Source organism: Chlamydotis macqueenii, chromosome 3, assembly GCF_036417535.1.
Source record: "Chlamydotis macqueenii isolate bChlMac1 chromosome 3, bChlMac1.mat, whole genome shotgun sequence".
Lineage (NCBI taxonomy): Eukaryota > Metazoa > Chordata > Aves > Otidiformes > Otididae > Chlamydotis > Chlamydotis macqueenii.
Window position 1 is genome coordinate 117123351 of NC_141558.1, and position 26945 is coordinate 117150295.

Below are 26945 nucleotides of genomic sequence, written 5' to 3' on the forward strand. Positions count from 1 at the left end.
CCGCCTTCCCGCCCATGCCTCTCGTGTATCCGCACGCCGCGTCCGCGTTCCCCTCTGCGCATGCGTAAGGGGGCGGTCTCTCGCCGTGCGGCAGCGGCGTTGCCGGTGCGTTAGGGGCTGGGCGGTGGGAGAGCCTTCAGCCATGTCGGGGTCGGCGGGATCTGGCGGGACGACCGGCTCGGCGCGGAAGCGGCTGATGAAGGAGGAGGACATGACGAAGGTGGAGTTCGAGACGAGCGAGGAGGTGGACGTGACGCCCACTTTCGACACCATGGGGCTGCGGGAGGACCTGCTGCGCGGCATCTACGCCTACGGTGCGCGGCGAGGCGGCAGCGAGGGGGAGAGGGAAGGGAGAAGGGGAAAGGGGGGAGGGGGGGATGGAATTCGCGGTCGGTGGTGGTGCCCGGATGTGGGGCGGCGCGCCTGCGCGTTGAAGCCGCGGCCTACTCGGTTGTGGGTGTCCGTGCCACTGACGGTAACGGCCGCTTCCGCAGGTTTTGAGAAGCCGTCGGCCATTCAGCAGAGAGCCATCAAGCAGATCATCAAGGGGAGGGACGTGATCGCTCAGTAAGTGGGGCAGGGGCGCGGGCTGCTCGCGGGTGGGAGAGGAGTAGACCCGAGGGTGGAGAGGGGTGTCTGTCACAGTCGCTGCCTGAAGCTGGAAGCCACATCTGTCACCCGTGGTCCTCGGCTGCTGCTTGGCAGGATTAGGGAAATCACATCACAAGTCATACGGGGTGAAATTGGCTAACGTGCACATAGACTGTGTTCCTAGCAGTTGTTAATGTCAAAATTTGTTAAGTTTAGGTATGTCACTGTAATAAAGGTTCTGCCAAGATATTATGTATTCGCAGTGAATAGGGCTCTGAGATGCTCGGGAATGTTTTCCATCAAAGCCAGGGAAGTACAGAGATAACTGCAGTCTCAATCAAGGGAAAAAGTAAACAGAAGAAGATCTATTATGTCTCTAGGGACAAAGAAGGGTGTGCATCCCACTGGAAAAAAAAAATCCTTTCTAGGTCACTAGTGGGAATTGCTAGCCTTCCAAATTATAATGGCTTATCTACCATTTACTTTAAAAGAAAAAAAAGTTACGCACGACAAATTGCAGGATGTTAAAGTACTGGTCTAATAAGGAGTAAGCATGTAAGAGCTGGAGACCCTGCAATGGAGTGCTCTGTCCCTGATATTGCAGTTCTCAAAGCTGCTTGTCTGCAGATTACACTGGGATTGTAACAAAACTCTGTCAGATACACTGTTGGCAATATTGATTTCTTTGTGATGCAGGAGTGGCAAAGAGCAGAGGGATGGAATGTATTGAAATTGCCTATCATCTTGTTTGTTTGTCCAGAGATCCAGAATATTCACCAAACATCTGTTTCTCAGGTCACAGTCAGGAACAGGGAAGACAGCAACGTTCTCCATCTCTGTTCTGCAGTGCCTGGATATACAGGTAGTTTCATAGAACATGCTAAGAATGTTTTCTAACTAAATCAGTAGAGTCTTCATCATAAAAGCTTTCATTTTTGAAGTGAATAAATGAAGCTTTACATTGAAATCTTTTAATTATGAGCAGTGAACTCCAAATTTCTGACTGAAAATTTCCCCAGAGTCTACTCTGTAATGATTTAACTCTTAAACCCACCTTGGAAAAATAAATTCAGATAAAGTCTTTTAATTATAAAGTTGGGTTTAACAGCTGACCTCTGTCACATACTTATTAGAGGGCTAAATTAATCTCTCAGCAGGCAGAACTGTCCTCAGACAGTCCTAACAGTATCAGCAACTTGTCTGAACAGTTGGCACACATTGATTGCACAGAATCAGACCTAGATTTTTGACCGACAAATGTTTGCTTTTGTTCTAGTCAGGGGTATCGTGTCCATCCAGTTGAGTTTTTTTTAAGTATAACTTGAATGTGTAGATGCTATTGAATAAGGTGATTATCCATGGGCCAGTACCCTCTTAAATAAAGCTTGGATTGTTATTCACTTGTCACTGCCTGGAGACATCAAAATAAATGTTGCATGTTCTAAATGAAAAGGTCAACTTTATGCTTCATTTCTGTAAAGTGCTTATAATATTTTTCAAACATGGCACTTTCCACAAGGATTCCAAGGCAATGTTTCAGTGCCAGGTTTTTATCTGAATTGAATATACAAAATTGATGTGATTTAAATTTGTTTCTGTTGTGCAAGAAAAGTACACAGTTGTATAATTGTTTTCAGAAATTAGGTTGCAATGAAAAATGAGCTATCGAAGAACTGCGTAAGTGCTGTGTTAAAAGTAACTTCATTAAGAGGCTGTTAAATGTGAAAGCAGCTTTCTAGGTGGACTGACCCTTGCGAACACTAGGTTTTAGCACGAAGTTCTATGATTAATCCTTCAGATACGACATTTCAGAGTACTGTGGAATCCATAATCTCTGTTATGCTTGGATGATATCTGCCCTCTGATTAACTGACGTGTTATCACCTCTTTTAATCAGGTTCGCGAGACCCAGGCATTGATCTTGGCACCAACTCGGGAACTGGCTGTACAGATTCAGAAGGTAGAGCATTTAAATTGCTGTCTGTAAAGCGCTCACAAGGCCTGGGGTTGATTCTCAGGTGTTCCCCAGCCGAGTTCAAACCACAGCTTCTGCTTTTCCTTTCCATTCCTGAAAGGAATAAGAAACTTTGATAAAGGGTTGTTTTGCTTTTCTGCATTGTACCCATTCTTGCTTACATGACCAGACTGGCTAGCAGTCCAAGATTTTAGACATTCCTAACTGAATTTTTAAGGACAGCACTTTTAAAGCAGTTGCGATCCGTGGGTAACTGAGTTTCCAGTGTTTGAAAGCCTGCTGTTGAGGAGGTTTGGGGAACAGGTATTAAAAAATCTGTCTAGCTGCATGTGCTTGCATCTCTTTAAAAAAAAAAAAAAAAAAAAGCACTGTATGGCTGTGCAGACCTGCATCTCTTCACAAATACAAACTTAGGATCATAGAATAGTTAAGGTTGGAAGGGACCTTCAAAGGCCATCTATTCCAACCCCCCTGCAAGGAGCAGGGACATGCCCAACTCGATCAGGTTCCTCAGAGCCTCAACTTAATGGGAGCTCAGTTAATTGAGCCAGTCCTTTTTGTCAACACAGGGTCTTCTTGCTCTGGGAGACTATATGAATGTCCAGTGTCATGCCTGTATTGGAGGGACCAACGTGGGTGAAGATATCCGAAAACTGGATTACGGGCAGCATGTTGTTGCTGGCACTCCAGGCCGCGTGTTTGGTAAGGAGATGTGGGAGGCTGCATCACCTCCAGGTTCACACCTGAGCTGAGCCATGGGAGCCTCCTGCAACTTTCGTACACTGAGATTTGGAATAGCATGAAAATTACATTTATCATGACAACATTGATGTAACACTAATGTGAAGTACAACAAGGTAAAAATTTACTGTAGTAGTATCTGGAAAAGACTAGAGAGAAATCGATGGGGATAGTATTTGGATTTTCTCTGTTTATATTTTGCTTTTCATTGTTGAAGTTTTTCTTTACATGGTGGCAAACGAACAAAGAGTATTTTTTAAGGAAAAATACTGCAGTCCCAGGAAATACTTCAGAATCTTGGAGGAGATTAAAGCTGGGTCTATTTGAATGTAAAAGTTAGGTCCACATTTTCTTGTGTACTGCCCATAGCTCTTTCTTTGTTAAATCAGGTGCACTTGCAGCTGGTACTTTCTGGTTTCATTGCATGAAGATTTTTGTATGTACTGTTCATGGCAGTTAACACAGTAATGGTGTTAGCCTTTAAGCTCACGTATCCTGGATCACTGAGAAACAGGTAGCACTTTCTTACACAAGCTTCTGTCTCTGGAAGAATATAGAGCTAGTCCGCAAGCAAAAAAAAATCCAGAAAATTAGCAGCTGCTGACCTGGGCTGGCTTTGAACAGCACACTGATAGCAAATACTTTTCTATCACAGTATTAAGGGATTACACAAAGCCCTGTGCTCTTTCAAACAGGATGAGGATTTGCCCAGTCTGTTGACAAAAATTTCATGTAGCATTTTGCATTTCTCACATCAGCTGCAGTTACTGTGGGAGACTGGGTCACCTGTCCTGTGCTGTTAGCAAATAGCATCCCATGGCTTGGACTCTCAGAGCTTCTCTGCAGTCAGTGCTCACTTAGCCAGGCTGCAGAGACATCCCCCTGGACTGCAGGGTGCAGTGGACACGCTGTGGCCCTTGGGTGTGCCTTCCATCACCAAACACCAGTCTCTGTTGGCAACGGGGGAAGTGCTTGTCCCTCCGCCACCGAAATGCCCTGACAGCGGCTGGGAGCAGTGTAGGCTCACTTGCTTTCAGAGCCTTTTCATCTTACAAAGTGAAATCTTACAGATATGATTCGTCGTCGAAGTTTAAGGACTCGTGCCATCAAAATGCTGGTTTTGGATGAAGCAGATGAAATGCTCAATAAAGGTAAAAATATTTGTCTCCCTTTTACTTCCTTTCTTCTCACCTCTTTGAGATTCCAGGGTGTCCCAGCTGGCAGTCCTGCTTCTAAAAACAATTGGTTTTGTCAAAGTTAGGTGATTATCATTAATTATAGGCTGTAACGGGTTAAACTACTAAATATGCCTTGTCTGATATAGTTGTAGTGTTGTTTTCTGGAGTACTGCCTTTCATGCTTTACTGTGTACCACAGTCACATTGTAGTGGGTTTGGGAAAACTAGGAGGAGATGAGCAATAACTGGCTTTGAGTTACTGATTCACTCATTAATGTTCATCTCATAGCATAGGCCCAATTCTGAATTCCAGATCAAATTGTGAAAGGGCAGGATATTCGGGAGAAAGATGTGCTAACTGTCGTGTGCTACTTGATTTGCTTTTCAGGTTTTAAGGAGCAGATTTATGATGTGTACAGATACTTGCCTCCAGCTACACAGGTGGTTCTGATCAGTGCCACTTTGCCTCATGAAATTCTAGAGATGACCAACAAATTTATGACAGACCCCATTCGCATCTTGGTAAAACGGTGAGTGAATTTCCTTGGAAAGAGAGTTGGTCCAGCCCTGGGCAGTTCACAGTATTAACTCATCTAAATGTGCAGAGTCTCTCTCAGGTTCGTTCTCACCATTGCAGTTTGTCTTATCATGTCTTCTTTTCCAGCAGAGGCTGACTCATCTCTCTGACTTTATCCTTGTCCAGTTCTGTTTCCTGCTGCTCAGCCTGATTGTGCCCCCCACCCCCTTATCCTCCCTATGTTTCTTCTGGAAATCCGTCTTTCACACCTACCCAATTCCTGTGCTGCTCCAGAGGATTTTTATAGGCCTCTTCCATTAATTTACTATTATACAGGAAGCCAAAAAAAGCCTTCAGCTAACTGATCCTGAATGCCTTTTGAGGTGTAGTATATGTCTGGTGGTGTCGCAGGTCCTCATGCACTGGAACTCAGCAGGAGTCAAGTGTAGGCAACCTGACAGGAGGACCCTCCCTCTTGCCCGATCTCTTACACTGACTGCCCCGTTCAGCTTTCTTCAGCCTCTCTTATCAAGAAGGTTGAATGTAAAAACAATGAGAACAGAAATGTTTCCCTTTGAAGCTGTCTGTCTGGAGCAGAGAGGGTGCCCTTGGAGCTGACAAGTCTCTGTTGCATGGGTCATGTTGGAGGCCCTCCTTAGGGCAGACTTCTCCAAGGACTTCCTAGAACAACCTGGACTCGTGTATAAACCCAGCAACCCATAGCACACAGGGCAGAGGTGGGAACTCTGCTGAAGCACACCCAGCCCTTTTAACTGCATTGTGTGTATTCACCTGCTTGTGGTGGCTTGTGCTGTTCTTCTTCCCCACAGTGATGAGTTGACCCTGGAAGGAATCAAGCAGTTTTTCGTGGCTGTGGAGAGGGAAGAATGGAAGTTTGACACCTTGTGTGATCTCTACGACACACTCACCATCACCCAGGCTGTCATCTTCTGTAACACCAAGAGAAAGGTACAGCAGCCATTGGATGGGCATGTTAGTTTCAGAGGGTGGCTCAGAGGAAAATGCTAGGACAAACCTAGTTAAGAGGTCTGGCTGTTTCCCATTTGGAAATAGTTTAGTAGGAACAGAGATTAAACATTTGTCTTTGGGATGTGCCTAGCTTAAACAAGTGGTTATAGGCAGACCTGATATCCTTGCCTTTTTAGAGAAGTAGAACTGATTAGTTAAGAATGTGTTTATTCTTGTAATTGTTTATAATCCTCCAACCAAAACCATACTTTCTGAATAAATGCCCTTAATTCCTTTATTTTCAGGGCTTGTGGAGCCCTGTATCATATAGGTGATGCTTTATAAGGATTATTTACATCCTTTAGCTCCAGAATGCTTGTTAAAGTGTCTCTCAGTCCTTACCGGGATATGTCTCTGCAAACGTTCTCCAAGCACAACTAGTGCATTTGGCTGTCCTGAGCAAAGAGCTAACCCAGGCTGCTTGGCTGTATGCACAGGTAGACTGGCTCACAGAGAAGATGAGAGAAGCCAACTTCACAGTTTCATCCATGCACGGGGACATGCCACAGAAGGAGAGAGAGTCCATTATGAAAGAGTTCAGATCTGGCGCAAGGTAAATGCCTTAAACAGCGTTGCTTACAGCTTTGCTAACTCAGGGTAGGATTTCTTCTAGTGTCTGAAGGGAACGGGCCTCAGAAACCCATAAAACCTCTCCCCTCTGAAGGCCTTGTTCAGCTCAAATTAGGAAGAGCTCTGGTTCTCATCTGTCCCCCTGTGGTGTCACAGGGTTGCGAGATTACCACTTTCCAAGGAGGGCTGCTCATACTTACAGGCATAGAATTAGTCTGTTCTATTTCACTGAAGAGGTTAGGAGTTGCTGCATTTAAATTAAGGAAAAAAATATTTGGGCTCTGTCCTGTATTTTAAACTGTTAGGAGCATCATATTCTTTCTGAAAGATGAAAGTGGTCTTGGTACTGTCCGTCTTCACTGAAGTTTGGTGATGCTGCATGGAACAGCTTTCCTTGCAGCAGAAGTGTGGGTGTTGCCAGTGTGCTGTGGGGAGGGAGGAGCGCAGAAAAACAGGGGATTCCCTGTGCTGGAGACTACAACTTCTCAGCTCTCACACTCACCTGAGTGGTGTGGAACAGCCATAACTGTCTCCTTATCTTTGCAGCCGAGTCCTTATTTCAACAGATGTTTGGGCTAGAGGCCTGGATGTGCCTCAGGTGTCCCTGATCATTAACTACGACTTACCCAACAACAGAGAACTCTACATACACAGGTAAGCTTGGCTTTCACATAAAGGGGTGTGGCTGGATTACCCTTCCCCAAGGTGGCTCCAGTCTTTCTTTCCTGTTGTCTCCACAGAATTGGCCGGTCAGGCAGATACGGCCGAAAAGGTGTAGCGATCAACTTTGTGAAGAATGATGACATCCGCATCCTTCGAGACATCGAGCAGTACTACTCCACCCAGATAGATGAGATGCCCATGAATGGTGAGTGCAGGCTAGCACCAGTGAGGCTGCTGCCCTCCTCCAGGTGGGAAGTGGTGTGCTGCATCTGAAAGAGGAATGCAGATGCTTTGTTTTGCCACGTGCCTCTCTCCCAAGCCCAACACATCTTTGCTTCCTCTGAGGAAGAACTTGGGAACAGCAGTAGGTGCCCTGTACTGCTGGGTTGTGGCTCTCTGCACACTGGATGCATACTTACGTTCTCTCATTTTCTCTCCTTTCAGTTGCTGATCTTATCTGAAGGACCATGTTTACGGGGAGTTGTGCTCATACTATTTGGTAGCCTCCATAACTCTGTTTTGGACCCAGATGTTTTTATCATATTGCTGGTCATATGTTCTTGAGTTGAGCTGCACTTGGGAACTTGTGTAAATAATGTCTTTACTCCTACCCATGTTTTTCAATTAAAAAAAGTAGTTTTACCATAACCTGTCCTTAATTACTTTAACCCAAGATAGTAACAGGTGGGGAGTTTAGAGATACTGCTGTGCTTGGCTAGCACAATCAAAAACACATTGGACACTCAGTGTATCCCAGGTCATAAAATACAGGGCTTCCTGTTTGCCACCCTTTTATTATCCCTGTGCCATGGTACCTGTTGTACTTTTTAGCTTCCTTAACTTGACTCTAAGGATTAGCCATCTGTGGGAAAAAAAAAAAATCTGTGGCCTGGCTCTAGGCTGCTCTAAGAAAACTTGACTTACAAGATAGCCAGAAAAGAAATTTCCTGTTGTTTATGCCTTTCTGGAGCTAGAAATCACGTCACTTGTTGCTCTGGATGAGTACTTCCCTTCCCAGTGAACCCAGGGACTTGACCAGGTGCTTGTGAGGGTCAGTGCCTCTTGAACTTGATGCTAGCTGGAGAAATACATTCTAATCACCATTTCCTGAAGTAACAGAAAGAGTAAGTTAGCTTTTGTCTTGTCACAGCCCCACTCCAGTTGCTGGTTCAGTCCACCCTTGCACAGACCTGCTGCAGATGCAAGTCTGTCCTGTAACTGGCCCTTGGTGCCTCTTTTGTTTCTCGTTGCCTCCCACAGAGGGAGACACACACACACAAATCGGCCTCAGCTGAATCCCAGACTCAAGCAGCAGAAGGCCCTGATCCAGAAGCAGGTGCATATTCAGCCCAGACTTAGGGCTGCTCAGTACTGGGCTCCCAGGCCCCATATCCTACTTGCTGGCTGTCTGGCTTGGTATTAATACACAAGCTCACTGCAGCTGCTGGTGCTTGCTTTCCATTTGTTCCTGTGCTGACACTCCAAACATACAGCCCTGGGACCCAAGATCCCACGTCAGCTGCTAGCACATAGACCTCCATGCACACAGAATAGAGTCCCCTCTTCCCAGAAGCAGGTGAGAAATGGAGTTAACAAACAGGACAGAGCCAGAGCAGAACTCTCACCAGGACCCTGTTGCCACATGATCAGCCCCTTTTATCCCCTTAATCACTTATTTCCCACACTTACTCCTCCCAAAAATCACCTTGGACACTCCCTGCCTTCATTGCATCCCACAAAGTTGGAGTTTTTGTATAAATTCTGCAACTTCTTGGCAGGACAGGACAGGACTCTTCCCCATACACCCTATTTTGGTCCTCTACTAGAAGGACAGAGTCTGGATAAAGCCTTCCAAGCTTCACTGTCCACAAGCTGGGGAAGAGTTCTGCTCTCACCATCACTGCAGGGCAAGACCCAGCCTCAAATCCAACTCAGACCTTCCCAGAGAATGCCAGACCAAAGGCGAGCATAGCCCTCCAAGCCCGCTGTATGACTCTAAGTCATCTGACTAACAAAGAAAAGAGACTCATCAGCAAAGCATTAATTGTTTAAATAACAGTATTTAATCTGTACAGTTTGAGAGAAAATAGCATAAAATGCAACATTCCTACCTCATCTTCAGCATCATTCACCTGGAGCTGAGCCCTCCTCTCCAGAGGGCAGATTACCACCGCTCCCCAGCAGTTCTTTATGGTACAAAAGTCACAGTGCAATTGCTTTAGTCCTAGACAGATTATTTCCCTCACTCAAGAGGGGAGACTGATGAAGCTCAAATGTTGATGGAAATTGTTACCATTTAGGAATGCAAAAAACCCAGCTATTGCACACAGCCATTTCCAGCTGAAACTATAGCAGTTATCTCCTTAGCTGCCTTTACACTCCACACAGTTGATACTGATTTAGTCAAGAGTGAGAATAGAGCTGGTAACAAGATTTCAGAATGATACAGTTGTTGGAGGGCAGAAGCTGACAAGCAACTCCACAAGTCAAGAAGCGTGCTTCAGAATACCAGGAAGTTTTCCTATGCAAAGAGGCGATATGAGCTAGACAGATGTCATCTTTCAGAGACAAGCATGAAAGGAACATCAGCTTCAATAGAAAGCTATGAAGTACAATAGACAATTTGTTCATATAATTGTCAGGGTATTTGACATAGTTTATGTAGTAGAATACATACTTGAACATCTTTTAAAAATAAGCACAAATTTCATTTCATATATACACAACTGATTTTAATCATGTACTGAAAATAAATTACAGGAAATAACTTTAAAATGCAACAGAAGACAAGAGTTTCACAACAAACATTCCCATTGATTTTCCCAAGGGGGTGAGAGATTGCAGTGCTCAAGGCAGGTAAATATCACAAATATATCAAAAAACTTCAAATTGTTGATGCATTCACACATTTACATGAGCCACAAACATTCCTTTACAGGGACTGCACTTAGCTACCACAGAACCAGGTTTTGCCATAAACTACAAAACTTTGATACAAAATTGTATTTATATATTTATATTTCATATACATGCCCTATCTGTGATTTCTTAAAAAATAAAAACTAAACACACTGTACAGACAATCCTAACTCATTGCTTGGTAGCTGTAGGCAACATTTTTGGATGGAATTTCTCCCCCAGTAGAATTAATGGCAATATTATATACATGAAGGCTAAACTGCAGAAAAAGACAGCTCGGTTCTGATATGCACCTCCCTCGGGACCAGGTCTGCGAGTTCAAGGCGAGACACCATAGGCTCTGACCCGCTGCCTCGCTTACACCTCAGTTCTGCCGTCGGCGGCGTGAGGAACCAATACATGCATGTGTGTAACACTGGTATAAAAGGCAATAAAGCAAGATACATATTGTAATGTAGTGGCCCTAATGGCTTCACCGACTTGGTACACTCTACACAGAAACACTCGTTAGAGATGGTAAGGGGGTGGTGTGGAGCTGGGTGCATTTGGTGAGAGCACACATCATGGGGGCCTGATCTTTACACTTCCCTGAAATTATCTCCTGCAGAGGACAGATTCCCACTGTAAGCCAGAGACTGCATCAACCGGGGGGGAAGATCTCTCCCCCCACACCTCCCAAACACACACGTGCACGATTCACAGGACTACACGTAAAACAGACACTCTCCCTCCCACCTCCAGCCGTCTCCATGGCGCCAGTTTTTCTTAAAAGCAGAGCACTGACAAACTTACTCCTCCCAGGTGATGGCAGCAGTCTGCAAAGCCAGTCACACTAAACTACTTCTACAGTTGATTGTAAACTTTGGTTTATTTTTATTTATTTTTATTATTGAGTTCTCATGGTACAGCAAGCATGTCTAGGATGAGAGGGCAGAGTTGAAGAGGAGATGAACTGTCAGTCTGTCTTTAGTCTGGCATGGTGAGTCACCTGCTCGGTCAGGCCTGCTTTGATAGAGTTTTTTACAGACTGCCTCATATGATCCTCCATCAAATTATCACTCATGGGCTTCAAAACCTGTGGAATGAGAAACGTGGGAAAGAAACAAAAAAATGAGGTAACCAAGGAAAATGAAATATAAAAACACAAAGAGATGAGACTTGAAATAATGAGGGGGGAAAAAAAAAAAAAAAAGACACACAAAACTTAGAACGCTGAAGTCTGACACAAACCGACATGAACTGAAAGAGAAATGAGCTTTGCTGCTACAGTAATGAGGTTAAATCAGTCACATGCTATGGACACAAGTGATATCCCTCCTATACAGCAGTACTTCACTGAATTCAAACCACTTTACAGTTCCTAGAAGATGGATGTGCAATTCCATACCCTATATGCAGCATCAGTCTGGTATGGTTACAGCATTTATGCAGACCGGCCCAGACGGTCCAGCTTATTGTCCTATATGTGTAAGTGTGAACACTTCAGATACAGAAAGAAAGTTAAAAATACTGGCTAGTTTTTCTTCTTGTTATTGTTGGACGAGAGTCGCTGTCGTGGGACTGATGTAAGAGCATGGCGAATCGTTCGGCGTCTAAAGACTTCAAAGAGTTTGGAAAACACCTAAAACACGAATTCAGCTGTTAGGAAGAATGGCTCTTCGAAGGCAGCAGAAAAAGTCAATCAAGTTCACAAAAAGAAACTAATTGCCAGTAACTTCTCACCTTCTTGGGATTCCTCTGAAGCAAGAAGAGGGAAAAGAAAGGCAGAGATTCAGAAAAAAATCAAAAGCAAGAACATGGTATATAATCAGAGTGATTCAGACAGGACCTATAGGTGCTTTGCATATTATTGGTGATGCACAACTGTAACACCACCAGCAGCAAGCTCTTTCGGAGATCACCTTCCTCCAGCCCACAAAAGGCAAGCTCCTGCTAGCATAAGCCAAGTTCTCCCCATTTCAGGGAAGGTCAGCAGTCAAATCAAGCCTCACGTGCCCTAGGTATCCTGCAGTAGTAGCTACACTAAGTGAGTACTACACATAGAACTGACACCTTTCACTTTTCTTGCAGCGCTCTTCAGCCCAAGCTCCAAAGCAAGAAGCTACAGTGGTACAGGACAGCCTTAATTTTAATCACTAGTTAGGGGGCATAACAAAAAATTTAGTACCCTGACATTCATTTCCCTATTACTAGAAATCCACTTTTTCTGCTCCAGTGTAACTCAACCTTACCTGGTTGCTCAGATAGGTCAAGTGTACTGCTGCCTATGACGAGCCTTGAACAGAGTCATTTTTCAGATGTAGAAGAAAGCCTCTGTATAGAAATCTCCAGTCAGTTATTTGCTTGTGCTGTGTAAGACCCATTTTAACCTTAAGGGAGCCCTTTATATCTAGTAACAATGGTACCAAAGTGTTTCCCTTCTGCTGGCACTGGACATAGCTACTCAGAATGCCCCCGATACTACTTGTAAGAGTTGGTCAGGCGTTCTCTAAATTGGCTTTACTGGCACAGCTATGTCAACTGGATTCAGACAGCAAAATCTCCTGTACAAAAGGCTTTCTCCTCCAGCTTTAGTATTCTTACACTCACATCATCTTTTCTTTCAGGAATTTGTCTGTCTGTCAAGTACTTCTTGCAACAGTAGTTGCACCAACTGAAGTTGTCACAGACAACACAAGCCTTCCGGAAGGAAGGAACCTGCTGTACATTCTCTTGTAGTAGTCGCTGCAAGGCAGTCTGGTTGCTGCAAGTCATCAGCCAGTTCTCTCTGAGGTCTAATTAGCCCTCCAGTGTCACACCATCAGTTGAGATGAGGGAGGGCAGCAGTGTCTCACCTTCCCCATTTCTTGCACCGCCTGAGATTTTATCCACCTCATCTATAGAGAAAAAGTTTCACTTTAAACATACCTTTAAAAACAGAACTCCTTGCTCTGAAAAAAATAACAAGATTTTTAAAGAGTCCTGCCACTGTTTACCATCCAAGCACCCAGTAAGGCCTTTAAGTAACCCTTTTTTTATAATATCATAAGCTTATTTAACATTATTTGTGTGTGACACCTCTTACTGAAGAAAGCAGTCACACTTCTGAGCTCATATTCCCTTTGGCAGCCCTACCGTTCTCCATTAGGTCTAGACTAGCTTTTCACTCACAACACCGAACAGAAACTGTTTGATATGTCTGCTCAAGAAAGGAAGATTTTGTATTAAAAACAGATACCAACCTGTTCCCATATAGCTTCAGCGATCTGATCAATGGCTGTTCCAACTTCTCTGAATTCCCCAGAGTACTTAACATATGCCCAAGTACAAAACGATAGAAGAGCCATCCCCAGCACAAGATTACACAGGGTAGCTATGGAGTTCATACCAAGGAACCCAGTCAGTCCTGAGGTTATATACATGGCAAACATGACTGCAAATAGAGTGGCAGGGGTACGAGCAGCATAAAAGATGTTTTTGCCGTCGTTGTGCTTCACAAAGTTTGCATAGATCTCGTCAATTTCCACTTCAAGCTGTTCCTGGTAGCGCCGACAGAACTCGTCCCCTCCCATCTTCTTCACCGAGCAGAACTGCCTGACAGCTGACTCTCTGAAATCCTGGTGCTTCCGCTCAAGGTCCGATGGGGCAATGTAAGGCTTATCTCCCCCACAAACCTGTTAGAGCAATCACAGATAAGGTCATCGCACCCCAAGTATCTTCTGCTGTACAGAAAACAAATCTGCTCCTCACTGCCTCACTCTCAAGTATTAGGGTACCTCCTGCAAACTTCTTGGCTCTGTAAGCTCTAGAATTCTGTCTCAAGTGAAGCAGCTAAAGATACTTTGCATCATGGCACAGCAAAAGCCTTATCTGTCTAATCACACACAGAGCTGTAGCACATCACTGAGCTCATACTTTCAAATGTTCCCTTTGGGCAAGCCTGGAAGGGCAGGACATCAGCCACACATAGATTTCTATGATGAAAATGTGAAAGAAAGGAACACCAGGAGGCAGAGAAAGCTTGGCTTAAGGAGAACTCTGAAGGCCATAAGCCCTCCCCTCAGCTTTTTACTCCTGGTCACTCATCTTCATGAGAGGGTCAGTGTAGAACTTGGACAAACAGGGTAGATTTTGCCCACTCAAGTTTGTTCCTGTTTACTGCTGCCACTAGCAGACTCCATGGAACTTGACAGGTGATACGAATTAACAAGAACTAGCTGCTGACATCTTTAGCCTTTTCTTCCCTAGACAGTCCCTATAAGCTTGATTCTGATCAATTTTCAAGAGTATGTTTCTGCTGAAGGGACAAGACCAAGGACTCAGATGGATACCTGTGATGTGGACACCCACTATCTCCATGAATCAGGACAGGTATTAAAACAGTTAGACTCCAAGGATTTCTACTCTAACACTGACTTCTGACCTCTTGAGGACCATGATTAGAGATTACCTAGGCCATCAGACACATACACATGGCAGATCAGCTCCAATTCTTCTGGACCCTGAAAATCAGACTATGTCTGAAAACTGAAGATGCTTTCCATATGATGTCAAACAACAGCCCTCCCTCTCCTACCTCAAGGTAGTCTTATCACAGTGCTTGTCATCTAATATCTTGAGTGGTGTAACAACTAACTTTCTCCCACTGCTACCCCTTCAGCAGGACACATAGCAGATCACTTAGAGTACCTCACAAGATGCATGGCTTCATTGGCTAGCTTCTTCAAGGTAAACCTCACCACCCAGATCCTGACACCCTTACTCTACCCCTTGCTCAAGTTTAACAAGCACTTTTCTGGGGTTTTTTTTCCATATCTAAATCCTCCACATCTGGCAAAACTCCCTGAAAAACAGCTACTAGCCTCATCCTCTGAAATGGTCTTTTCACATTGCCCAGAAAATCTTAAACACTAGGAGTTGCTGATGCATCAAGACCACCACACAAACAACTGCTACTGTTTCTTACACTCTGTATGCCTGCACCTGTTATTCCTTACATTTAAGGTCATTAGAGGGACAGTATTTTGGTTATGCACACTCAGCAAAGGAGGGCTTTGGTTCATGAGGAGAACTCAGAAGCTACAGTAAGAACTATCCTTACATAATCATCTTAAATCCAAAGAGTTCCCACTTCTGTTCCTAAAAATAGACACTTCAGAGTTGTGTCACATTAAGAACATCTGAGACATCTGGATAAAAAAAAAAACAATTCAAGACATTTGTGTGTCTCTCTACAGTGATATAAAAATATACAGTACTGGGGAACATTACTATGGAAACAAAGTCTATTTAAGAGAACATCTGTTCCTGTTTATTCCTTGCCTCAACTAAGTAACTTTACAACTACAGTATTTCAACAGCCATTAAAGATCAAGGTAGGAAGGCAGACTTGGCATTTATTATAAACAATCCATTTACTATTTCAAGACATTTTACAAAATGGAAACAAACAAAGGATTCCTTCTACACCACCAGAGCATTCTCAAAATAGCCTGTTAACGACTGGAACTGCCTAATCTGCCGCTAGCATTACATCTTACTCTGATTTCAAAATGGAAAGCTACTTCTGCGATTAAGACCACAATTAGCCTAGTTAATGGGGAACTATGTTTGTAGCTTATCACACCTACTGCTCTTTTCCTGTTGTAGAGTTTCACAATAAGCACAGTCCTGTTAAGCTTTACGAGACACGTAACTGTTCCCAGAATTTCCTATGATAAAACTTGGCGTAACACTACGTTGAAGTATGAAGTCCATCCAGACATTCAGATTGGAGTGGTGTAAGCCACTATCTTCAAGAGAAGCAGCAAGTAAGAAATTACATATCCAGCTTTTTTAGATAAAAACCCCTTGAAATAAAAGAATTATCTTAAAACCTTACAATAATTATAATCCTTGTATTTTACAGTTAATGAATGACCACAATTCAGAAGCATGAGACTATAAACACTAGAACTCTGCCCTTGCATGACCCTGGTCCCCCAAATGTCCCCTCACCTGTTTGCCCATTTCATGTTACAGGACTAAGATGTCTGTCAAGAGCAGCAGGGGGAATTAACAGGTGGTACCTTACAAACACACCCATTCCCATACCTCCCCAGTAATTTCTGCCTCAAAGAATCCTGGGTTTGCTGCATCAGACATCTAACCTCAGAGCAGAGGGCAGAAAACACAGGAGTACTGGCTCTAAGCTACTTTTCTCTATTAATGTGCTCTCATCCAACACTGAGTACAACTTTAAAACTGAAGGCCTGTATTCGCACGTAGCCAGTTCAAAAAAGATGCGTCATCATACCTGCTCCATGCCTTTACTGTACAAGTCTTTTGCTCCTGCCACAGCAGCAAGATTGTTCGCCTCGGCTGTTGCCTAGAAAACATTAAGCACCATGTATCATCACAGCATTACCAGCTAGTTACGTACATGTAGTTACACTGCCCAATATACCCCCACAACCTCCAAAGCTTGATATTCCTAGGAAAACGCCCCACAAAAACAAGTGAAGGTTAGCAATATACATTAAAACAGATTACTAACTAGGAGAACGTTTTCTTCAGCTTTCTAGTACAGCTGCAGACAAACTCCCACGTGCTTGTACAGGCTTTTTCATCATCCAACTGCCCTATTGTTAATAAGCAAATAAGGATCACTAGACTACTAAATGTTAATCCTGATACATCACTACCTGTGAGGAAAGCAGCAAGCTGGTATATTACTTCTGCATTATATACGTGCAGTTTTGGTCTCAGAATTTGTAAGAGCTTCTGACTATTTTCAGTCTGTGTCATGTCAAGGACAGTTATTCTAGCTAATGCTGCAAGATGTCATCTTCTGTCTCTCCCAGCCACATTTATGGCATGCTAAGTAGAAGAAATGACAGCAGCTTTTGTTTCATTGTGATGAGTTTTCTGAACTCCCCCAAAAGTCTGAAGAATTAGTTCCCTGAAGGACAAGAAAACACCCAGAGCAGTCAAAAGTCTTACAAACACAAAATGGTTAAAACTGTCCCAGCCCTAAAGTCCACACTTTGGTGAAAGCTCTTAATCTGAAACAATTCAAGGGTTCAATATACAGTTTCATACAATCAGTTTCTGTTCAGATCGTTCTAAAGCTGATTACATCCTCTTTGGATCAACCCAGAAAAGAAATCTCAATGCAGTTATCCAGTCTAACAGATCCACGTAGAGTAGCCCAACACTGCAAGACAGTGGTAATATCTGCATTACGATAAACTGCCTCTCCATTTTATCTGCTGCATTTGACACTAGAAGCCCTCCAAACACAGTCTGAAAGATACTGACAAAATAGCAAGTTACAGGAAGCATATGCTCACAAATTGAAGCAGCTAAAAAATCCAACCAGTCAGATACACTCTTGCTTCATTTGGTAGATGGAAACGAGAGAAGACACAAACATGTACCCAGGCTACGCCATTCACATGGCTTTCAAAGTACACAGCTCCTTCAAGAACTACAGCTCTGTGTGTGGGAACTTCAGACCTGCAACAGTCAGGATCTTCAATTGCAAAGAACTGAAAGTACACATCATCTATCAGATTATTTGAAAGAAAAATACCTGCAGCATAGATTTCGGATGAGGTAGCTCCTCTCCTTGATAGATTTTAATATACGCCTAAATGGGAGAAAAAGAAAGGTTTCTTTTTCCTGAACAATTATGATTGAGGAGAAAGAGAGAAGAGAGTGATATAAAAATAGGGTTTGTAGATTATTACAAAGGAATAATGCTAAATATTCAATTAAGCAAGTTTTTCATACAAGTCTTGCATTCTCACAGTTATCCCTGGTGTGTTAACTCCTTTACTTTCCTGTGCATTTGAGGCTGGGGCCTAGCAGGGCAGCAGAGCACCCTGAGGAGATAAGGCCACTATTTCAAGAAGTGACAGGCTCAACAGCAGGTTTCTGCTCCCTCAGATACATAAGGTGGTCTTTGCTAGGCAGGGAATCTTCAGGCAAAACAAGAGAGTGAAGATTACTATTTCACACAGCCTTTCTGGCAAGAGATCTATCCAAACACACCCCAATGCTGGGAGAACCATTTACCTTTCCACATATGCCCTGATCCCTTGAAGTGTGGGAGGAAAAAAAGCAGATCAAAGCACTAATGAAGACACAGCTGAGCTGCCAAAATACTTCTGGAATACAAGCAAGCAGCCAGCCTATCCCTCTGTTCCCCACCCCACCAATCCTCAGGTGTCTTCTCTTTCAGTAGGGTTTCAGAAGGCTGAAAGAGAACACATCCTTCATGTCATCTTCTTCCCTAGCCTACAAGATGGCTCATGGCATAGCTCTTTGGGACAAGCTAGTGGAGGGGGATAGCAGGCAGCAGTAGCCATTTCAGCACCCCAGAGAAGCTGTACAAGTTACACCAAAAAGGCCTTCAGAGGGTGGACACATTCTTCTTCAAGCTACTACTGCCTCCCCCCACCCCCAGCTTGTCTACAAGCCTCTGCCCTGAGGATTTTTCTCTGTAAAGGAGAAGAAAACAAGGTTGTCAGGGTCCCTATACACCCAGTGCTCTAGGTTGCAGGACAACCTACAAAAATGTATAGTTATACAGGACTCTGTTCCCTTGACACCCTCTTTGCTTCTGTAGCTATTTCTTCCAAGTAAAAGCCCTCCAGTTTCCAACTTAGACTTCACAATCTCAGCTTTAGATGCACAGTCCCAAGGGAGCAGTCCTCTTTAGTTATGTAACCACAGTGTTTCCACAGCACCCTGCGTGGCTGCTCCCAGACTGGATACAGGACATGGATCAGGCAGCTTTCCAATAGAAGAGGTTTTACACTCAGTTTTCAGGGTGCAGGCCTTTCTAAATTGCTGTTGCATGCACACTCCCTACACGGTATAGGCTCAGGTGTTATTAAAGAAGAAAATTGAAAAAAGCAGCAGCACGCAACCGTGTAAATACAGAGAGTGAACATACGAGCACCAGAGTGTTGATTTTATGCTTGTCAGAGTAGTCATGACTTCTGCATCCCATATAACATCTTTCCTTTGTAAAAAATTACTTCAATTTTACAAGTGTTAAGAGTTCTGGCCTCTGATTCCTCCTTTGCATAGCTTCTTTGCTAACATCAGCCCAAGTTCCTTCTACCTTTAACACGCGTGCTCAAAAGTAGTAACACAAAACTAGTGTATTTAGGAATGAGTGCCACTTTATCCTACCAAGTCAACTGTGTAAATTATTCCAATTTTAAAAAGTTACACACACCAATTCCCGGTGATGTGGGGATTATGTTATCACATTTCTGCTGGTGTCACCATGATACCAAAACAGCTCAAGAGTCTAACAGCTGCAAGTATCACACACAAATATTTCAGAGCACACAGCGGTACTGCACATGCAAGTGTTTAGAAAGCATCTTCCTTGCATGTTAAAAATCCAGAGAGGAACATTTCACTGCATACCTAGCATTTTAAAATCTGGTTTTCTATCTGTACAACCTACATGGAGACGGCACTTAGCCCCTCTTTTTTTTTTAAAAAAAAAAGCACAACACATCCAGGTAAACTAGGATTTTAAAGTAGGAAGAAAATCTCTAATACAGTATTTCAGTCTATTTACAAAGAAAAAAAACCAAACACAACACAATTTTGCCAATAGTAGCTTGCTAAGAGCTATACTGTTAGGAAGTTTTGTGCCAGTTCTGGAAGTCAGAGTAATGAAATGAAAATAAATGTGAGCTGATCAGTGAGAGTCAGCCTAGATATCTTATCTTCTCTGGGAACAACATGCCCTAAAATTAGAATACTTTCTTTTAAGCCATTAACAGAAATAATTAGTATGAGTTTGCTTACCTTGAAGTATTCTACAAGATCTCTACAGGTCACCTTGGATCCACTAATCTCTTTTTCTACCAAGTTTTCAGGGGCAAGCAGTAATGGTACCAAATTCCGCAGTTCTTTCTTAAAATCCTCATCTATATCTAGTAAAATTCAACCAATTTCAGAAAAAAAAAAGTGATTAGGTTTTTTTTTTAATCTTATGTTTCCTAAAAGAACATTGATAACCCGTGACTCTTCAAAATCCATAGCAACACAACTTGTGATTACATTTTTAAGGTATTTAAAGGCTTAAATACATAGTATAGCTTTAGTAAGTTCTACCGACTCTTCAAGCTTAAATTCAGACTGAGAAAACAGGGTTCCATAGTCCTTGTAACAGTTAAAGTGCACTTCCCCAATTACACCAACATCTGGCATAATAGTCCCACAGGCCTGTGCCCTCAGCACAGAAGCTGTTTGCAACTCACTACTGCAAACCCATTTTTTTAGCCTTTGTCATTCTGAAACATTCCCTCTGATGAGGGACAAGCAGCAACTGGAAGAATCCCGACTGCCTCTCATTCTGCAGTAGGAGAAGCCTACAGTTTTTATGTTAAAGTCATTCTAGTACTGAACTTCGGTTTAGTAAGTTCTTACAGAAAAGCTTTCAATCTTAAGAAAGTAAAGTCTTCAATTTTGTGAATTCTACCCTCTGGAATCCTTATTTATCTTTAAAGTCCTTATTTAATGACCTTTAAGTATGTCTCAAGTTATCAGATTAAATCAACAGCTAGACACAAAGGTATCAATTCCCTCTGCCTGCTTAAATCATAGAATCATAGAATGGTTTGGGTTGGAAGGGACCTTCAAAGGTCATCTAGTCCAGTCCCCCTGCAAGGAGCAGGGACATCTCTAACCAGATCAGGTTGCTCAGAGCCTCATCCAGCCCAGCCTTGAACATTTCCAGGGATGGGGCTTCCACCACCTCTCTGGGCAACCTGTGCCAGTGTTCCACCAGCCTCATTGTAAAATATTTTTTCCTAATATCCAATCTAAATCTACCTCCTTCTGTTTTAAAACCATTACTCCTCGTCCTATCACAACAGGCCCTACTGAACAGCCTCTCCCCATACCTTTAAACCACTGAAAATATATACAATGCATACTTCTAGATTCCATAGTTTCACCTTTCAGTCCTACATTTTCCAGTCAAGCATTTCAACAGCCAACCATTTCAGTGTTTAAACTTCCATTATAAAAGAAAAAAATCAGTGATCGTAATCAAGAAACATACAATGGAAAGCTTCGTACCATTCAACCTCCCATCAAAATTTGGATTTGTTGCAACTTTAAGACCAGGGTGGGGCAATAGGAAACAGCCAAGATTACTGAAACAGGAGTGAATATGCTTCCTTACATTCTGTAGCTCTTCATGCTGGTTTTGCTTTACCTGAAGAAAACAAAAGGGTAGTAAGAACTGCTAATAGTTTTGCAGTACTGCAATTCAGCCTAAAAGCAGTAAGAGCACAAAAGCATGTTTAAGCTTTCATTCATGAACCTAAAAACATCAAGTTCTAAACCCCAAAACTCTGCACACAACTGGGAACATCACAAATATATTTTATTAGCACAAAGAGTTAGCTCATCACGCATCATTATCTTTAAAGTAAGTTGACACTTAAGTTAGAAGACCACAGTAGAACTACTGTAAATAATTACCTGCAATCTTTTCTCTAGGAACTTTTTTCCTCCTTCCAAGCCATATGCATGTTCATAAGGATAACTCCAGTCTCTAATTAAGAACATTAGTGTCTGTAACAGGAAGAATAACAGCAATGAATGGCTTGCCTCATTCGTAAGGTCAAAACCTCTACTACACGTGATTATTTTAAGTAAAAAAAAAAAATTTCTAAGCCTGGCTGCTCTAAATGAAGTAGTCATGTAGTTTTGTGATGCAAGTGTTTGCTTATTTAAAAAACAAACCAACCCACACACCAAACACACAAATACAACTCACTCCTTGTCTGAAAGGAAGTACCCAAGTGTCTCAAAAAGATAGCTTCCCCGTTCCATGGGTTTGCTTTTTGCTATCCCACAGGGATTACACTGTCCTCTCTCCTATCAGCTGAAGACAGAAAACAAACCTTGACATTACTCTTATATCAAAGTGCTTTACAAAGAACGCATCTTGCCTGGGTCAATCACAAGAACACCGGGGACTCACACTTGCAGGCTGAATATTCTAGAGACACAAGAGTCTCAAAACTCACCAGTAACAGCAGTTAATAGTACCCTTATAGGCTAAGGAGGATGCTTCAAGACAGAAGTGACTTCAGTCTTTGTCTCCATTAAATGGAATAAGTCTCAAACCCTTCTCTGGCCTAGCCAACAGTCAAGAGATGCTAGCCATTTTCAGACTGTTAATGCTGAAGCCAGTAATGCTTCAAGCAGATGAAACACAACATGGCCCTCCTCAATGCCATTTCTTAGAGGCCACACGACCTTTACTCAGAACCACGTCCCACCAGCAAAGACCAACCATATGTCAAAAGAGTAATGAGTAAGAAGGCAGTACAAAACTTTTCTCCTTAAGATCTGCATATCACTTGACATTTTCATTTGTTTTACACCTTATAACTCAGGCACAAAGCTATATTTGCCCAAAATGCAATCCTCTTCAGCATTTTTCCGTTATGCTTTTGCCAAGAAATGTGGTGACAGGGAAGGAAAAACAGTCGTGTAAAGAACAGGCTAGCTTCAAGCCCAACTAATTTCTCTTCCTAAGTTATCCCGAGCTCATTTTCTACACATTCAATTGCTTAAGATCCATTTAACATATAAAGTTACCTGAAACGGCTTTTGGTAAATTTCTTCCATAGCTAGTCTTCCATATTCTGTAAACAACTGATAGAAAGAAGAGTGTAAGGGTGCCACATATAAACATGTTTTTCTACTGTAAAATATTCTATGTCACTAGAAAATAAAGCATTTGATTTTAAGTCCTATTATGGGTTGAGAATTGTCAATACACTTCAAGAACATCAATCCTGAGTAAAATTCAGGAAGGAGACATGATTTGCATTGGTTTCACTGTGCCATTCCATAACTGTCAACACACCACAGCTCTAAGTGGGTGGCCTGTGGGCTATTCTCTGAGGAAAGCTGACTGTTTCTCAGCAAGCCAGCTTCTAATACTTGTTTCCTAGGCTAAGACAGTAAGCTTGTCTAACGTTTGCCCCTTACTTCCCACAAAAGATCCATTCCTGAAAATCTCAAGGAACTTGGCTAGAGCCACTGTATCAGACATTTAAATACAAGCCAAGTTCAGCAGCTTCCAAGATCTCTACTTCAGCCCACAACCGTAAATGACAATTGTTCTTGCCTTCCAGTATAAAGGCAAGTGTTAGCCGTCTTCCTCTCGTTCCTTTCACCGTCATAATAGCAGCAGCAGCATTCTTCACTGGGGCAGACAACCCATGAGGACACAAATTACAAACTGTACGGGCTGTTTCAGCACAGGTGTTGATCCATGCTAGCTCCCTTACAAGTCAAGATGGAGGAAACACATCAGTATCCTCTAGTACTAGGCGACTGATCTTCTCCATTAAAACTAACTCCTGGAACATTTCAGATAAATTTAATGGCTAAAAGAACAGTTCCCCCTGTGTTGATCACAAGAGCATCTGTGAACTTACAAGACTAATTTAACACAAATGAACTTTCAAGCCCTTCTCAACCTGAGCAAAAGAACCTCTGAAGTGGCCAAGCACCCACATAAGACTAGCTCCTTTGATCCTATCTCCCTACCCCATTCACTCCCCTGCTACATGGAAAAGGCAGCCAGAGACTAACAGTATTTCAGAATAACAAATTCCTGTTATAACAGAAATTCAGAATTTCCTTCCCTTAGGCCCCAATTCCTTGCCCCAACTTTAAGTGCATGGGGCACCCCACCCACTGCTTGTACTTATCACCATTCTCTTCCCTTCCTTCCCACAAATCTCACCCTTTAACAGAAAGGGATTGCTCTATTCAGATTGCACTGAGGCTGTGAAAAGACTAAAGTCATGAGAAAAGCCTGGCTTTCAAATAGCTAAGGCTTTTTTGTTTGCAGTGCTTGGTTGGGTTTTTTTTGGGGAGGTGGGGGGTGTTGGCCCAGTGATACAACTCTGTTAACTGAGAACAGCATCACAAGACTATGTTTAGTTAGTGCTCTTCTACTTCCAGTATTGGCAGCCAGTCTTTTGCAGCACTTACCAAGACAGAAGTCCTTTCAATCAAAAGACACGTAAAACAGTTTTAAGCTGTGTCAAGGTCACGGCCTGAGCACAGGCAGGCATTTGTTAACAGGCAAGCTAGCCTTTAAAGCTACAGATTTTAAGTTAAGGAGATAAGATTCTTGCACTATTCACATGAAGCCAGAATTCAATGGCCTTTGACCACAATGTTCCATTAGAGGATGAAAACCCCATAGTAAAGAGAGGACAACCCTTTCCTGCTTTTGTTTCAAAGCAGAAACAAAACTCTGTAGAACTTTCTCAGTTGAAAACACAGAGGCGGCTTCTAGGTGGAAGACAGTCTTTCTGCCCTGACCCAAGCTCCCACATTTCCTTAGGAAGTGGTTACGAAATATCACCCATTTTCCTGGTTTAGGGAAAAGGAGAAACATTGGAATTTTCTCATTATTTCCACTAACCATTTCCCTTTCTTTCTCATCTTTTCAGGAATTTCAGAACTTTACCATACACAGAACAGACTTTAGAAAGTTAAGATTTAGACAGATCAGAAGCCTGTACTATTTCACCTCTGCATTGGTACAGCAGAAACCTCACAGCATCATGGAGTTGATGCAAATAATGTTGTTATAGGTCTTAATGTAAATGCTAGTTTTAGCATCAGGTCAGCTTCAATGCTTTATATGAAGCAGCAGGCAACTCCCAAATCACAGTTGCATTAGTAGTAACTTCAAGAACAGTGTCAAAACTATCAGTTCAGAAGCAGCTTAATATAAATTCAGCATATTCTTACCTGCAAATGTTGAAGGTCATCTTCCTGAATATTCTGGGACAAGTTGTATACCTGCAAGAGACAGTAAAAGAATTACATTGTAACATGAAACCATTATCTTACATTTATGTTGTCTCTTCCAGAGATCTTGAATATTTTTACCCACTCCAGAAAAGTCTAATTACCTGAAAGTCAGCAACTAGAGAGGTGTTACACAACGCATCTCAAAAGTCGCTTCCTTATACAAAGCACTAGGGACAAAACCACTGCTGACTACCCTAATCCTTCTTAGAATAGCTTCTTTCCAAGTAAGTAAGGCATAAAGGAACCAGAGAAGATTGCTGAATGCTTCGAATCACCACACAGGTGTGAGACAGGAGGATTAAAAAGGGCATGTCCATTTGCCATCCCTAAGTCCAAATGCTTCAGGATTCAGTGATCCAGTAGCTGCATCTCCAACACAGAAATGACCAGGTACTTAGTTCATCAGGTTTGGTTTTTTTTTTTTGCTTTCAAATCTTCTCAGAGAAATCTGATTTTACCCAAGGAACTTGTGACTCTTTCAATAGCACAAATACTGAACACCAGTAAATTCAAAGGCAGTAATAATCCACATCTTACCCTAACCACAGGAATAAAACAAAAACAAATAAAAAGAGCCAAACAAACAAAACCCCACCAAAAACAACCCTACAGAGCATAAGTAGTGTTTTACAAACTCCTGTTACTTTCTTGTTGTAACGTGTCTGAAGGTCACTTGCTCAAAAACCTGCTCACTTTAGGCACATTTAAGGCACAATCTTAAAAGCAGTTCTGAGCACAGAACAAGGCTATTGTCAGAAGTTTAACAGTAGCACCAATTGTAAGTTTAGCTGATCAGTGCTATTTCACCCCAACTTGTATCTAAAGTATTAAAAAAGATTCTGTAACGCATCTGTACAGAAGAGGTTGCTACTTTGACATCTTTTTTTGGGATTCACCAGTTCAGTCAGCAATTTAACTCAGCTTGGCCTTGGATAACATTGATTCCACAGAGAAAAACTTACGTAGTATATTACATAGAAAATAGGACATAAGTATGAAAGCTAAAATCACAGTTGGAGGAAGATATGCGGATGAACATTCAAACTGTGGCTAGGGAGATATTCTTTGCATGTTGAAGCTAGAGGGTTCCTATAGCTGCCATTACTTGCCAACACAGGTATTCTTACCTGGACAGAACTTGTCATGGTGCTCAGAGCAAAAACTGTTGCACAGTCTTTGATAGTGGATTGGCTATCAAAGGCACCTTGGGTATCCATGAGTAGTACAGCAACCTAGAGAGTTTTAAACAGCAGCAACAGTTAACCAAATTGTTACACTTTCAAACTCCAGGCCATTGGGATAAATTTCATTTCAAGTAGAGCAAGCCTCTGCCCCTGCACCTACTTATTAAACCTCATCCAGCTCCCTGTGCACATGCCTATACACACCTACAGCTTAGTAAGCAACAACTACAGAGCCATATAATCAGTCTTAAATCCTTGGCCTTGCTACAGTAGTTACCCTCTCTCGCACAAACAGGCTCCCTCAGCCCAGCAGGGGCACAGTACAGAGTAACAGACAGCTCTTACTCACTGGAATAACTTCAGTCTCAGCTGACTCAGCATAGCTCATTAGAGCTAAGAGTGAGATGGTTCCTTTTAAAAATATGTCTTCTTTCAGAAGAAAACAAGGTAATTGATACTGACTGCACGCTGGAATGACAAGGAAATAAGTGATCTTAATAATAAAACTCTATCTGTCCAATTCCCATCTTTGAGATCTACTACAATTCCCTTCCCTTTCCATTAGAAATTACTGATAAGCAAGAACAAGCAAGTCATTTTTCCCCAGAGCACAAAGAGATCCTCAGAACTTAACTGGTTTTTTAGCCAGAGAACTGTTTGGTTAGCCAGGAAATTCAGTTAAACTTCCTGCACACCCCTAAGCCACTAACTATTTAACATCAGTG

The 26945-nt window shown here is 42.5% G+C and overlaps 2 protein-coding genes across 5 annotated transcripts in view; one reads left to right on the plus strand and one right to left on the minus strand.

Annotated features, from left to right (window-relative positions):
* The first annotated feature begins 10 nt into the window (after window positions 1–10).
* On the plus strand, window positions 11–7921 carry EIF4A3 (eukaryotic translation initiation factor 4A3). The gene is made up of 12 exons (XM_086743569.1): window positions 11–314; window positions 495–567; window positions 1387–1453; window positions 2489–2551; window positions 3136–3268; window positions 4378–4458; window positions 4874–5015; window positions 5833–5971; window positions 6469–6584; window positions 7148–7255; window positions 7342–7469; window positions 7709–7921. The coding sequence occupies exons 1-12, from the start codon at window positions 143–145 to the stop codon at window positions 7723–7725; spliced, it is 1239 nt and encodes a 412-aa protein (XP_086599695.1). The 5' UTR covers window positions 11–142; the 3' UTR covers window positions 7726–7921.
* Window positions 7922–9304: 1383 nt separating this feature from the next.
* Window positions 9305–26945, minus strand: part of ATL2 (atlastin GTPase 2) — a 40223-nt gene continuing 22582 nt past the window's right edge. Inside the window, exons 4-15 of one of the 4 annotated variants that reach the window (XM_086743575.1) lie at window positions 26164–26268; window positions 24974–25024; window positions 22793–22849; window positions 21665–21757; window positions 21257–21395; window positions 19979–20106; window positions 17736–17792; window positions 16458–16529; window positions 13405–13836; window positions 11906–11920; window positions 11694–11804; window positions 11138–11258 (exon numbers count right to left, since the gene is read on the minus strand). In XM_086743575.1, the coding sequence (XP_086599701.1) occupies window positions 11697–11804; window positions 11906–11920; window positions 13405–13836; window positions 16458–16529; window positions 17736–17792; window positions 19979–20106; window positions 21257–21395; window positions 21665–21757; window positions 22793–22849; window positions 24974–25024; window positions 26164–26268 (1257 nt within the window). In that variant the 3' untranslated portion in view covers window positions 11138–11258; window positions 11694–11696. Of the gene's footprint in view, window positions 11259–11693; window positions 11805–11905; window positions 11921–12414; window positions 13060–13404; window positions 13837–16457; window positions 16530–17735; window positions 17793–19978; window positions 20107–21256; window positions 21396–21664; window positions 21758–22792; window positions 22850–24973; window positions 25025–26163; window positions 26269–26945 lie in introns of all 4 variants that reach the window. The other 3 variants (XR_015258018.1, XM_086743573.1, XM_086743574.1) reach the window with 3 other exon arrangements.

What these genes read in the sequence shown, in the direction of transcription:
- EIF4A3 (XM_086743569.1), top strand. Translation starts at nt 143, where the DNA reads ATGTCGGGGTCGGCGGGATCTGGCGGGACGACCGGCTCGGCGCGGAAG. An exon ending in TGCAGTGCCTGGATATACAG is followed by an intron (nt 1,454 to 2,488) that starts GTAGTTTCATAG and finishes TCTTTTAATCAG; the next exon opens with GTTCGCGAGACCCAGGCATT. An exon ending in AGAGAACTCTACATACACAG is followed by an intron (nt 7,256 to 7,341) that starts GTAAGCTTGGCT and finishes TTGTCTCCACAG; the next exon opens with AATTGGCCGGTCAGGCAGAT.